Source organism: Lepidochelys kempii, chromosome 4 (assembly GCF_965140285.1).
Source record: "Lepidochelys kempii isolate rLepKem1 chromosome 4, rLepKem1.hap1, whole genome shotgun sequence".
NCBI lineage: Eukaryota > Metazoa > Chordata > Testudines > Cheloniidae > Lepidochelys > Lepidochelys kempii.
Window position 1 is genome coordinate 13418174 of NC_136383.1, and position 12631 is coordinate 13430804.

Consider the following 12631-nt stretch of genomic DNA (forward strand, 5'->3'; position numbering starts at 1 on the left):
GCAAACCCATCAGATAATCCTGTTCATAAACTTATCAAGCTCCATCTTAAAACTAGTTGGAGGATGTTTGCCCCCACTACTCCTTTTTTGGAAGGCTGTTCCAGGAACACACTCTTCTGATGGTTAGAAGCCTTCTAATTTCCAGCCTGAATTTATACATGGGCAGTTTATATCTTAAAGGGGCCTGATTTTCAGAGGATGCGAGCTCAGCACGTTTTGAAAATCAGGCAACTTTAAAGTGTCTAAAGTTGGTCCGCAAAAAATCACGAGTCACTTTTGAAAGTCTGTCGTCTCGATTTTTGTTTAGGCCAAGTTTATGAACATACGACCAAATCCTGGAATCCTTACCCACCCCAGCAGTAGGGATTTTTGCCCAAGTAAAATCTGAGTAAGTCCCTCAAGATTTGGCACATACTCACATTAATACCAATGAACCGAAAAAACAAACAAGGACGAGCACCGGAAAGAAGGTAACTAGCAACATATTTACAATGTGAAGGAAATCCAGTGGCGTAGCCATGTGAAGATCCCAGTGCAGTTTATCCAGAATAATCTTTTCCATTCTGCGAATTTCAGCTGGAGAACAGCCGCAAAAGCTGTCTCTGGCCAACACCTTCAGTACTGGAACCCTCTGCAGAAACAGATGATAAAAAACAAAAAGAAAAGAAAAGCAAGAACAATCATCAGTCACAAAAGCCGTTTCCTTCCTGTCCTGGCAAGTGCCAACCCCCCTGCTCAAGCGACCAAAGAATTAGATGAGCATAAAATTTAAAGCAGATGCTAGGCCTTTGGAGAAAGTATTACCTCATCTTCCTCAACGGTTTTGGCAGCAAGGAAGAAGCAGCTGATCGCAATACAATTCAAGTATTTTGGACGGGCCTAGGAAACAGAAAAAAAGTCACAGAGTACAATGCAGAAACGGATTTGTGACCCTTTGGCTCTAACTCCCTTGCCCTGTGATCTCAGGATGCCAAAACAATGCAGACAGGATCAATGGGCCGACCTCCAACTCCACTGCTACTATTGTGAGCCACAGAAAGGAAAAATCCATACTCCATTACATGAGGCAGGATGGAAGTTAGTCAGCCCCAGCGTCCTAACTGGCATCCAGTGATGCGCATCACTGGAGAGGAACAGGAGCTTGTTTTTAGTGGGAGCAGTGGTACTTGGAAGGAGAAAAAACAGGAGGCTGGATCCTCCGTTGGCAAAACTCAGCACAGCTCCACCTACTTCAATGGAGTCAGGCCGATTTCCACCAGCTGCGGATCAGGCCCAGAGAACAACACGGGTTAGATGTGACGCAAGGAAGAAGATAAAGCTGAGGCGTTGACACTGTATCTAGTTAGAAACAAACACCAAGAGAGAATTATGTTTTACGGCAACAGCTCTCAAACGAGGGTAGCCGAGCCCTTTCCGGTGAAATGTTTTGGGGTTAAGCGAGCAGTGGAGTGCAGGGAGAGGTGGTGACTAGGAGTGACCGTAGGGTGACCAAACAGCAAGTGTGAAAAAAAAAAATCGGGAGAGGGAGCGTTAATAGTTGTTTATATAAGACAAAGCCCCTAATATTGAGACAGTCCCCGATAATATCGGGACATCCAGTCACCCTAAGAGAACCTCTCTTGCAGAGTGACAACAACGAAGAACCTTGTTATGGGCCCCAATTCTGCAAATGCACTTAAGCATGTGCTTAACTTTAGGCACATAGGTAGTCAATTAAAATCAACAGAACTCATGGGTGTGCTTCAAGCTAAGCACATGCTTAAGAGTTTGGCTGAATCGGGACCTTAGTGGCTCTATTAACGTGATTCAGGACTTTGTTTCCCGTGCCAGTGAAGTAGGAGAGCAAGAAAGGAAGATGCATCCCTCTATTCTGTATGCACAGAGTACAGTATTCAGTCCTGTGAAAACCAGGAGCAATGCCTGTGCACAAACTGAGCAGCGCAATGATGTCCTTTCCCCCCCAACCACTTCCAAACAGCTAGCTGACAATTTCTCTCACGCTGTCTGTACTGACAAAAATTTAAATATCCTTGTGGAACATGGAACCGAAAGAAGCCGCAGGGCAAGGAAGAGAGATAAATAAGTAAATAATAAGTAAATAAATAACTGCCCTGCTGAGAACACAAAATCAGTTTTTAACCTAGAGCACTTCCATGATTAATTCCAGGCGGATTAATTCCAGCAGACAGAATGGAGCTACAGGGCAGTTCCAAGGCCCGATCCTGGAATCCACACTCTAGGTCCTTAACAGTCAACATGACTCCTCCCAGCAGGGAGCGAGGGGGAAGGGGTGCAGGATCAAGGACAAACACGGCCTCTAACAGGTTCCAGTTCCTGTTACACAAAAGGAATCGCTGATCCCCAGGGACTTTGACTTCTACTGGCGAGGCACCGGGAGGTTTGAATTAAATAGCTGTATAAAATAGCTGTTTCAACGTGTCCAGGTACTGCTGACAGTGAGGAGAACAATGTCCCCGAGGGTGAATCTGTGGTTTGTGCTACATGCCCACACAAGGAAATAAGGCGGGGTGGAAGTACCCTCTCCACAGGTGACCATGCAGGAGGAAGGAGCGGCCTCCCCGGGCCCACAAGTGGGAGGAGTCTTGATTCAGCCCCTCTCCCACACAGCACAGCTCAGCTGGCACAGAGCAGGAAGTAATCTGCACAAGGTAAAGGGCTAGCACCAATAATTTTCCCTTGGTGCAAGTGTGGAAAAAACCAGGCAGCAGAGAGGATCCCAGAGTTCCCTGGTCTGTTCCAGGGGCATCACAATGACATGCTGCCCCTTAGTCAGGGCCCTGGGTAACTCCCTCCTGAGAGCGCTCAGTGAGTATCCCCTAAATCCACAACATCCATCCACACACTGTACAGCACCGACTGTCACCTGACACGACTTCAGTCAGTTACACTAGTAAATGCAGCCAGGACAGAGATAAAATCTATTCATTTCTACTACAAACCTAGGTCCCTTTCATGGTAGGCAGGCAAATCCTCTTCAACTAATATTAACTTACTAAAATGGAGAGAAGAACCCAAAGCCTTTATCCCACATCAGTCAGCCAGCTCTGTAAAAGACCAATAGCTAATCTCCTGGAAAACCTACCTAACAACTGCCATCTTCAATAGGAAACCAGGTTCTACTCCCATCTTGGCTAGAGATTCACTGCAAGACCTTGGCCAAATCACCTAGGGCCACTGACTTCAACGGGCTTTGGATCAGGCTGACAATTCATGCCTCAGTTTCCCCATCTATACAATAGGGACAAAATTTTATTGCATTACAGGGATGTGGCAAGGCTTAGTTAAAGATGTGAAGTGCTTGGACATCTCTGGATGGAAGGGGCTGGAGAAGGGCGCAGTGGAGCAAGAGGAAAGGATGTGTGAGAAACAGTAAATTTAATTAGCTGGGCTAAAGACAAATCCCTGCATACAGAAAATGGAAAAGGAGCCACTGAAGACAGCTTGTAGGAGAGTTTCAATGTTTATTGAAAAATTCCCCCATAACGTCCTGCATTATTGTAACAGAAATTGTCCCCCTGCTCACCCTCCCGTCCTCACCCCTGACATCATCTGAGTCCGTTTGTGAGATAGTATTAAAATACAGTCACACTGCTTTGGCTCCCACACCACCCCCTCTGTGCTCCCTCTTTATTGGCAACTGCCACACAGTTAAACCAAGACTGTAATTATGTTGAGGATTAATTATTTAGTGAAGTGACCTACAGCAAAAGCCACTGCTGGTATGTGAATGAACCAGAGCATGGCAGGGCAATAGGACGGGACACAGAACAGTCTGAACTATTTCAAGGCACATTCGAATTCAAGGGAAGCTATTAGTCAAACAATCCCAGGCTGTGGCTAAGATTCTCCCTTCACACTACGGTACATCGTGTCAATGGAGTTACCCTTTTGTAAATCCGGTTTAAAGGCAGGGAGAATAAGGCCCAGTTTATTTGCAGCAGGGAGAGAAAAAGGACATGTTTAAATGAACAATGCTATACCGGGCGGGGGGCACGTTACCTGAAACTCCTCCCCAAACTGCTTTCAGTGTTTTCTATTATCACCATTCCTTGAAGTACAGAATGGAGTTTCTTTTAGTCCTAGTCTGTGCCACTTCATTTCACAGTAGTAGCCTCTGTAGAACAGTCAGAGCCTTTGACTGCTACAGAAATACTGAAACAATCACCATTTCCTAAGGGCATTAGCTATTTAGGGGTTTCAATCACACATTTTCTATCCCTTCAACATCTGACCCCATCACTAAGATGTCATAATGGTTAGAGGTCAGGATTTCTTTAAAAACAAAACTTTTCAGTGTCTTGCAGTTTAAGCACTAGCAATAATTCACCACATATCCAAGACTTACAGTACGTCCAGACAGCCCACGTTAAAATGTTGCCATGGCAGCACTTTAAGGTGGCTGTGTAGTTGCGGCTCCAGCGTTGGGCAAGGGGAAGGGCTCCCAGCACTGGAGCACTGTCTACACTGCCATTTTACAATGCTGAAACTTGCCGCGCTCAGGGGGGTGTTTTTTCACACCCCGGAGCGAAGAAAGTTTCCGCGCTGTAAAATGGCAGCGTAGACAAGGCCTTACTGGAAGATCCAATTTGTACTTTAGTGAGGCAAGCTACGTTAATGATGTAACCACGGGGGTAAAATTTTAAACTCCTCTGACCTCTGTTTTAGCAATGTTTGTAATAGGATTAAAAACCTCACAAACAGAGGAGACTGACCATTTAATGAGACCTGAGCTTAACAGAGCAAACAGAATAAAGGATTATGTTAGCCAAAGGCAAGACTGCCAGATTCTAGAACTCAAGGCCAGGGGGACATGTTTTTCCACTACCCTGCACCTTGTGCAGTTACTTACAGAGGGTGCAAAGCCTCCGCAGAGCACTACCATTTCAATTTGGTGGCGTTTTAGACCCGCTTACTCTGCAAGCTGTAAGTGACTGCACCAGGGTTGGGAAGGACAGCACAGACTCGGAGGCCAAGAGTCATGGTACCATGTATGCCCCAAAGGCTGATATTTAAAATATTTTAATCAGTCGTGTGGAATTTTATTCCTTAAGCCACTGTGTTCACCATACTCTTATGAGCACACGCACAGCTCCACTCCAATAGACAATACGGTAGGCCTGTTTGGACTGCCACTCCTCCCTTTATGGTCTTCACTGATAATCTCCTGGATTTCTTTTTATTATTATAATTATTTATATTATTGCAGCAGTCTTGGAGCCCTAGCTGTGGGCCAGGACCCACCTGAATTAGGTGCTGTCTTTTGCCCTACCATCTTCATATAGCCCTCCCTTCCAGACCCACCCCTTGATGCTCGGCCCATTGACTTCAATCAGACTCCTGGCATTGAAAGTCTCTACACTTCCCTCCCTCCCTCCTACCTGTGTCACCCTGCTCCTGAAGCCCTTTCTGTCATACTGCTTTCTTTTCCTAGCCTGGCTCCAGCCTTCCCAAACATTCTTCTATCACCTCAGACTCCAGGAATTATTTTGGGAAGGTTCTCTGGCCTGTGTAATACAGGAGGTCAGACTAAACGATCACAATGCTGCCTCGGAATCTATGAATCCTGTTCCTTGCCATACTTCTGGCTAAGCCATGGCCATCCCACTACTCCTACGTCCCTAGCCCTTGGGCAACAGCAATTTCAGGTGATACAAACAAGACAAATGCAGACCTACCCAATGTCTGAATTAAATATTATAGAAACACAGATCCTCCGTGTCATGCCATAGGACATACGAGTATGGAAAGGGCTTACCACAAAGGCAGTTGCATTTCAGAATCTATTTAGTTTAACAAGCTTTTTTGTATATTTTAAGCTAGAGATGTCAGATTTCTATGTAGATCCTCCGCCCCCCGCCCCGGACTTGCCAGGGGCAATATTTGGATACAGTTTGGAAGACAAATGGCTAGGTGAGGCTAATTCAACATTTACACCAGGTTAGCAGAGACAGCATGAACATGGACAGCTTCTAGGTAGGTGGAGTGATTATCTCCTCTCTTCGGTTAAACTGATGAGCTGCAGCATGTCAATGGAAGCTGGCAGAACAGGGAAGAGAGCAAGTATTCCCGACATGGACATGCACTGGGCCAGATTCTCAGCTCAGGTAAGTTGGCATGTCTCCACTGCAATCAATGCAACTATGTTGATTTGCATCAGGTGAATATCTGACCCATTAACTAAAAAATAAAACTGTTCCAGAAAGCCCATCTATTATTTGTATTACTGTAGCACCTAGGTGCCCTAGTCAGAGACCAGGCCCACAGTGCTCTCATGATAACAGGGGGTTTCCACAGACCCAGCTGCACTGTTCAGGCATAGTCAGGAAGGGATATACTGAAGACACTAATCTCGTTCAGCAGCTGAAATCTAAGGCATCATGCAGTGTGTAAAGCGGAAGTACACACTCTCATACACTGAGCCTGATTGGGTTTGGCCCAGCAGCAAGAAGAGTCACTTCTAAAGCCATGAGCTGGTGGTATAAATCCACTGCAGGATACAGATCCTGAAATTATTTACCTTTACCGTGGCTAAAAACCGGTCCAAGAGACTGACGGCCAGGGCGAGTGTTTCTGGATAAAGGTGGAACTGGTACTTGAGTTTGGCCAGCCACTGAATCACCTCATCCCGCTGCGCTGGAGAAATGGCTACATCCTGTTGGAGGGGGGGAAAAAAAAACAACAAAAAAAACAAGCTGTACTCACACCCAGAACCTGAAGGCTGAGAGAATTGAGAGAAGGCAAAATATTAACATATGCAGAAACAAAGCCCTATGTGGCTGTTCAAGGGAAGGGGGACCAAGGGGATGCTTTTAACACAGACTGAAGCCACTTTCTATGTTTGCACCTGGAGTTCTTCGTGGTCATATTGACTTCTCCTGACCTGATTTGTGGGTGCACCCATGGAGTTAGAAGTCTAGCAGGCTGAAGCTGCGGCATGCCTGCAAAAATGTAGGATCTACTTTTAGAATGTGGCCCCATAACACTGCTGTCTAAACGTAGGCGTATGAAAATTGGAAAGCTCCAGTCAGATAGTGTTATGGATGAAAAGGCTACGATAGATGATGCTAGTCTCATGTTCAACAAAAAATATTACAGAACGAAGAACGCACTATCCAAGTGAAGATGCAATTCAATATGAAACCTGTTCTTTATGGTAACCACAGGCTACATCCTGTATAATACTGAGCACCCTCTGCGCTGACCTGCGTCAGTAGGAATCAAGAACATTCAGAAACTTGCAGGATCAAGCCCTCGGCCCTTATCCAAGCTGACCTATGAGAGACACCTATGCCTGCAGTGACCCCCTCAACTACAACAGGGGTCCCCCCATAAGGAGCTTAGGATTCAGTCCTATTTAAGTTCCAAGAGAATATTTCCACCACCAACCATAAACTCTGTACGATCTTGTTTGTGGGGCTTGTGGTTTTAGTGTGTCTAGGGCAGTGGTTCCCACATTTTAACAACCTGTGAACCCCTTTCACTGAAATGTCAAGTCTCGCAAACCCTCTCCTAAAAATGAATATTTCCAGGGATTTTCTCCTTTCTCCTTTATAAAATTATAAAAGCAATGATCTTGGAAATATAAAATTTGGTTTTATGACATGCTTATTACACACTATTATTAATTATTTATCATTACAGTATTTTTATTACATTATGAAAACGGCAACACTCTTCCAAGATCTCACTTTTGTAGCTTGTATCACTTTGAATAAGCCTGTTATAAGACAAGGCTCCTCGGTTTCATCAAGGAGTATCAGATGTGAAACAGCATGAAAGTATTTAAGAAGCTAAATCAAAGAGTTCCTCCTACACCAGCATTCAGGTCTTGAGCAGTCCAGGCAAACAACGCATGGTACAACAAAGCTTAAACTTGTTCTTCATAATAATTTAAAAAACAATACGAGCTGCCTATTTAATTTTAAAAACAGCAAAAAAATATCCACCTCCCTTTCCATTTCTTATAAGAATTCTTGAAGTTTAAATCTCCTCTGTGTAATAGAATCATAGAATATCAGGTTGGAAGGGACCTCAGGAGATCATCTAGTCCAACCCCCTGCTCAAAGCAGGACCAATCCCCAATTTTTGCCCCAGATCCCTAAATGGCCCCCTCAAGCAGTGAACTCACAACCCAGAGTTTAGCAGGCCCAATGCTCAAACCACTGAGTTATCCCTCCCCCAATATGATATGCTTGCTTTGATCTGCTTAGCTCTTCAAAGTCCAAGGGCTCCAGGCTGCTGGCCCCGTGCTACCCAGGGTCCCTAGGGACAACTCTGTCTGCCATTAGGGAATTCCCCCCCCACCCCCCCGAGAACCCCCTGTAACATTTTGCAAACCCCAGTTTAGGAACCACTGGTCTAGGGAACAGCCTTTTATGACTGATCTAAACAGTAATACCTCCTCTAGCTAAACAGTAATATTACTAAACACTAATACCTTAAACAAAGAAAACCCAAAACTGAACACACACAACCTTCTGTGTGTCACTGAAATGTGATTTGGAAGCTCAAGAGACCCTCTGTGCAGCTCCCACTGTGAAAAAGATGACAAAGTGTGCTCCCGTGAAAGTTACTGAAGTTCCACCAACTTGGAGAACACAGTCAAAGCCTGATTTTCCAAAAACCTCTTGCATATAAAAAAGGAGGCCATGCCCTCTGATACATATTCATTTCCTATTATCTGCACTGTTTATTGTCTGAAATAATTTGATCCCTCCTTTCCAGGCAGATGACAGATGTGACCGTAACTAAAAAGAACTATTATTGTTCAGCCTCGCTGGAAGTGTCCCAGGAGAGCTAAAATAACTATGTAATTCACAGTTGTGTTCTTGTTGCAACAGTGGTTCCTTGGGAACTGTCAGATACTCCTGGCCTCATTTTAAAATATGCTCCGGATAGTTGCCATGCTGCTGCAGCCTGTGCTGGCAAGAGGGGTGAATTTTATGATCAAGCTGGTCTTTTCCATCTCTAATTACTAAGACTTTGGTATTTTACATCTTACAGTATCTAAGTGAATGCAGGATTTGGTAACATGTCAGGTGTAATTATCTCTGAGGAGGGGGAGACTTGGAAAGGCATTTTAAGGCTTAGCAAGCAAGTCTCCCCCTTTGAATGAACTTACCAATTACTGAGCTGTGTGGATTTAAAAAAAAAAACAAAAACAAACCTATTAAGAGACCAATCCCTTGCCATCCCTGATCATGTGAATTCTGGAAAACCTGAAACACTATGTCTTTTGGCTGTAGCGGTGAAGCACCAACCCCTTGGGCATCAGCCATCTACAGTTCATTGTGTTCATACCGCAACATGAGATCAACCACAGTGTTAACCCGTAGATCCCTGGTGTTTTCCAGAGCACCAGCAAACTGAAGGCATTAGGTAAATATATGGCCACAAGTTTAAGGTATAATAATCCACTCCTGTAATATTTACTCTAATATACATTGCCCTAATCAACATCTGGCAGATGTCCTAAGAATCAATGAAATCTTATTTTTGGACTAACCACAGCAGGTGTTATAAGGTACATCCATGCTGTTTCTCCGCCCCTCCCCACCCCGCCACCCTCAATCTACTTCTCCAAATTCAAACCCAGCAATAGTGGGGCCTGATTTTCAGAGGCATTGAATACCCACAGATCCCAATTGTCTGAGGCCCTGAGTCCAGGGTGAGAGGGGCAGCTGGATAGTCATTTATACATCAGTTTGTGCAACAGATTGCGAGCAGTATCTGGACTTCTGGAAAGGGAATCAGCAGAGTGTGGCATCTTACTGCAGTACTGAACCTCCCAGTCCAAGTTTACTTTCCCAGAGGTGATCCAGCAGTTGCACTCATACATATGAAATCCCCATCACTGGAGGTTTTTAAGAACAGATTAAACAAATACCTGTCACGGATAGTCTAGGTTCACTTGGTTCTGCCTCAGCGCAGGTGAATGAACTAGATGTCCTTTTAAGGTCCCTTCCAGCCCTGTATTTCTATGATTCTGTAGTTCCAGTCTGAACAACTGGTCCACCACAACTTCTGGGGGGATGAATTTTCTCCCCCCCATCTACCCAAGATACCCAAAGAGAACTGTCAGCAGATCAAGGAGGAGCTTTGCATTAAGCAAGGGGTCCATGAGGAGGGGTATGAGCACATCTGTGAGGTAGGGAAGCACTCTCATCAACATGAGGCAGGTAGCAATAGTGCTCAGGAGTGCTAAGCCCCAACCCCAGTGCTTTTTCTCTAGCCCACAAGGGCTCCTGGAACCAGCACTCCCACAACGTTGTCGTCGTCGTAGCTTCCCTGTGTTTGTCAAGTTTTCTGCACTTTCTGGGTGGGAGTTTCGAAGAGTGACAAAGGGAGTTAGACAGCTGATTCCCATTGAAAGTCTGCCTTTGCAGGGAAAAAACCCCTTACAAGTCTGGATGGAACTAGAGCACTCTGCAGCAGCACTCCTGACCTAGCCACTAACCAACCAAAAATCTTACAGCACATGGGTGAGGGGAAAACTCAGCATTCTTAACTTACAAGGTACTGATCCAATTGCCTTCAAGCCTGGCTCCAGTTTTTTCAAAGATATCACTAACACAAACAAACCAGGTCTGAACAAAACGGATTAAAACACTGGGACTAGGCATGCACACAATTTTGCTAGCAGCACGCATGGGACGAGGGTTTTGTTTTGTTTTTAAATTCAACATACACTTACTGAACTCAAAAACACATTTCACTGAAGATTTCAACAACCAAATTACCTATGGCCCCCGCCCAAGAATTGAAAGAGTCAGCCTCAAAAGAGCTTGTTGGCTGAAGTTACAAGTAACTGAAAATGAGGGTTTATGGCTGAAGTTACACATCAACCTTAACTACAGTAGTCACCCGCATTACCATTAAAACATTCTGTTCTGCTTGTATGCGGAGCCTCATTTCCTCTTCTGCAATATTTACAGTACGTCTGCCTAACATTTGGAGGCATGTGGCTGTTCCCACTTCAACTCTAGTCACTGCAACTTGCTGAGCTAGAAGGGAAGCAGCCATCAGGTGTGCTTGTTCTGTCCTTGACAGCCCTTCACCCCTCAGTGCTGCTGCTAATGTGGTTTCAAAATGTGGAATCGAACGATGGCTGCCAAGGCACTGTGGGGCAAGAGAGAGCTAACAGCTTGCACAACAAAACACCACGCTGCTCTGAGTTGTTGTGGGTTGCTTTCCTTTTCAGCAGAAGACCAAAGAAGAAAACCAATTCAAAAATAAAATAAAAATAAATACCCACCACTGATGCAATACCTAGTTTAGAGATCTGTTCCATTAACCAACAAGGCCTTCAAAAGGGATTAATGTATACAAGGGACCAACCTGATTATGCAGCCTCCTGCCTTAGGTCTGGGTCTACACAGTTTTTGTACTGATTTAACTATTTCATGGGAGAGGGAGAGATATTTACACTGAAACAGTTAAATCAATACATACCATCATATCACATTTATGCCAGTATCACTGTCAATGCTGGGGTTGTACCGATTTAACTATTCCAGTTTCAAATAGATATAGTGAAGGGGTGCCCAACCTACGGCCCGCGTGGGCTGTATACAGCCTACCACAGCATTTCATAAAGCCTGTTTCAACACAATATATTAACGGTCGATTCATTAGTGTTTTGTCAGGTTTACATCATTTTAGTTAACACCACTGTGTAAATAAACAATACTGTACATAGGTTGTTTCTATCTAAACACATACGAAATAAGCTGAACTTAAAATATAAATCAATAAGGGTGACTTTAAATCTTACTAAAATATGCAGTATCTGTTTGGCCCACACAGGGTTGTGTTTAGGTTAGTGTGGCCCTCCTGTGTAATAAGGGTGAGCACCACTGAACTGAGTGTAGACTAGCCCTTTGGATACCTCCCCACATGGGCGGTGCATATCATAGGCTGGGGGAGACTGTGCCTTCCCGAACAGCCCAGCATGGCCCCACCCACGCTCTGCCCAGAAGGCCCCCTCAGAGAAGCATGCTGGGGCTGCCCAATACTGGGGGGGAGGCCCCGGGGTGCTGGGGCCGCACCGCCCAGGCGTGGAGGGGCTGCCAGCACTGCCTGCCCATGCTTCGGGGAGACTGCCCACCCAGCGCTTGGGGGGCTAGCCTCCCTGAGCCGGCAGGTCACCCACGGCCCGTGCCTCCCCACAGGCAGTGGCCAGAATCACCAACACTCCAGCACCCAGAATAGAAGCCAAGTCTTCAGAAGAACTCAGCTCAGTTCAAATTCAAATTCAAATGCAAAACTCAGTTAACCTACCCACCCCAACAGCTGGCAGGGTCAGAACAAGCTGAGCCACCTAGAAGTCAGAACCATGTCTGAGACTCCTCCGCACAAGTAGCTGCAGTGCTGACAAAAAAAAATGCAAATTACTTTTAAACTCATGTTAACTTTCCAAAGACTGTTTTAAACTGCGGGTTAAACCAGTTATTGGCTTTGAGACACATTTCCTACATTTTACAAAAGTTTAAGAAAACAGCGAGAGGCATGGGTTCAATGTTTGGCTCTGCCACAGCTTTTGGGTGTATCCTTGGTAAGTCACCTGCTTAATTTTATGCATGTACCCAAGTCCCACTGAAGTCAAATGATC

The 12631-nt window shown here is 45.1% G+C and overlaps 1 protein-coding gene across 3 annotated transcripts in view; it reads right to left on the bottom strand.

The window, feature by feature from the left end:
- Positions 1-12631, bottom strand: part of CCNI (cyclin I) — a 51609-nt gene that overhangs the window by 4459 nt on the left and 34519 nt on the right. For 2 of the 3 annotated variants that reach the window (XM_073340443.1, XM_073340442.2), the window contains 3 exons: positions 6539-6673; positions 805-879; positions 491-631 (listed from right to left, as the gene is read on the bottom strand). In XM_073340443.1, coding sequence (XP_073196544.1) covers positions 491-631; positions 805-879; positions 6539-6673 — 351 coding nt within the window. The remainder of the gene's footprint in view (positions 1-490; positions 632-804; positions 880-6538; positions 6674-12631) is intronic. The other variant, XM_073340444.1, reaches the window with a different exon arrangement.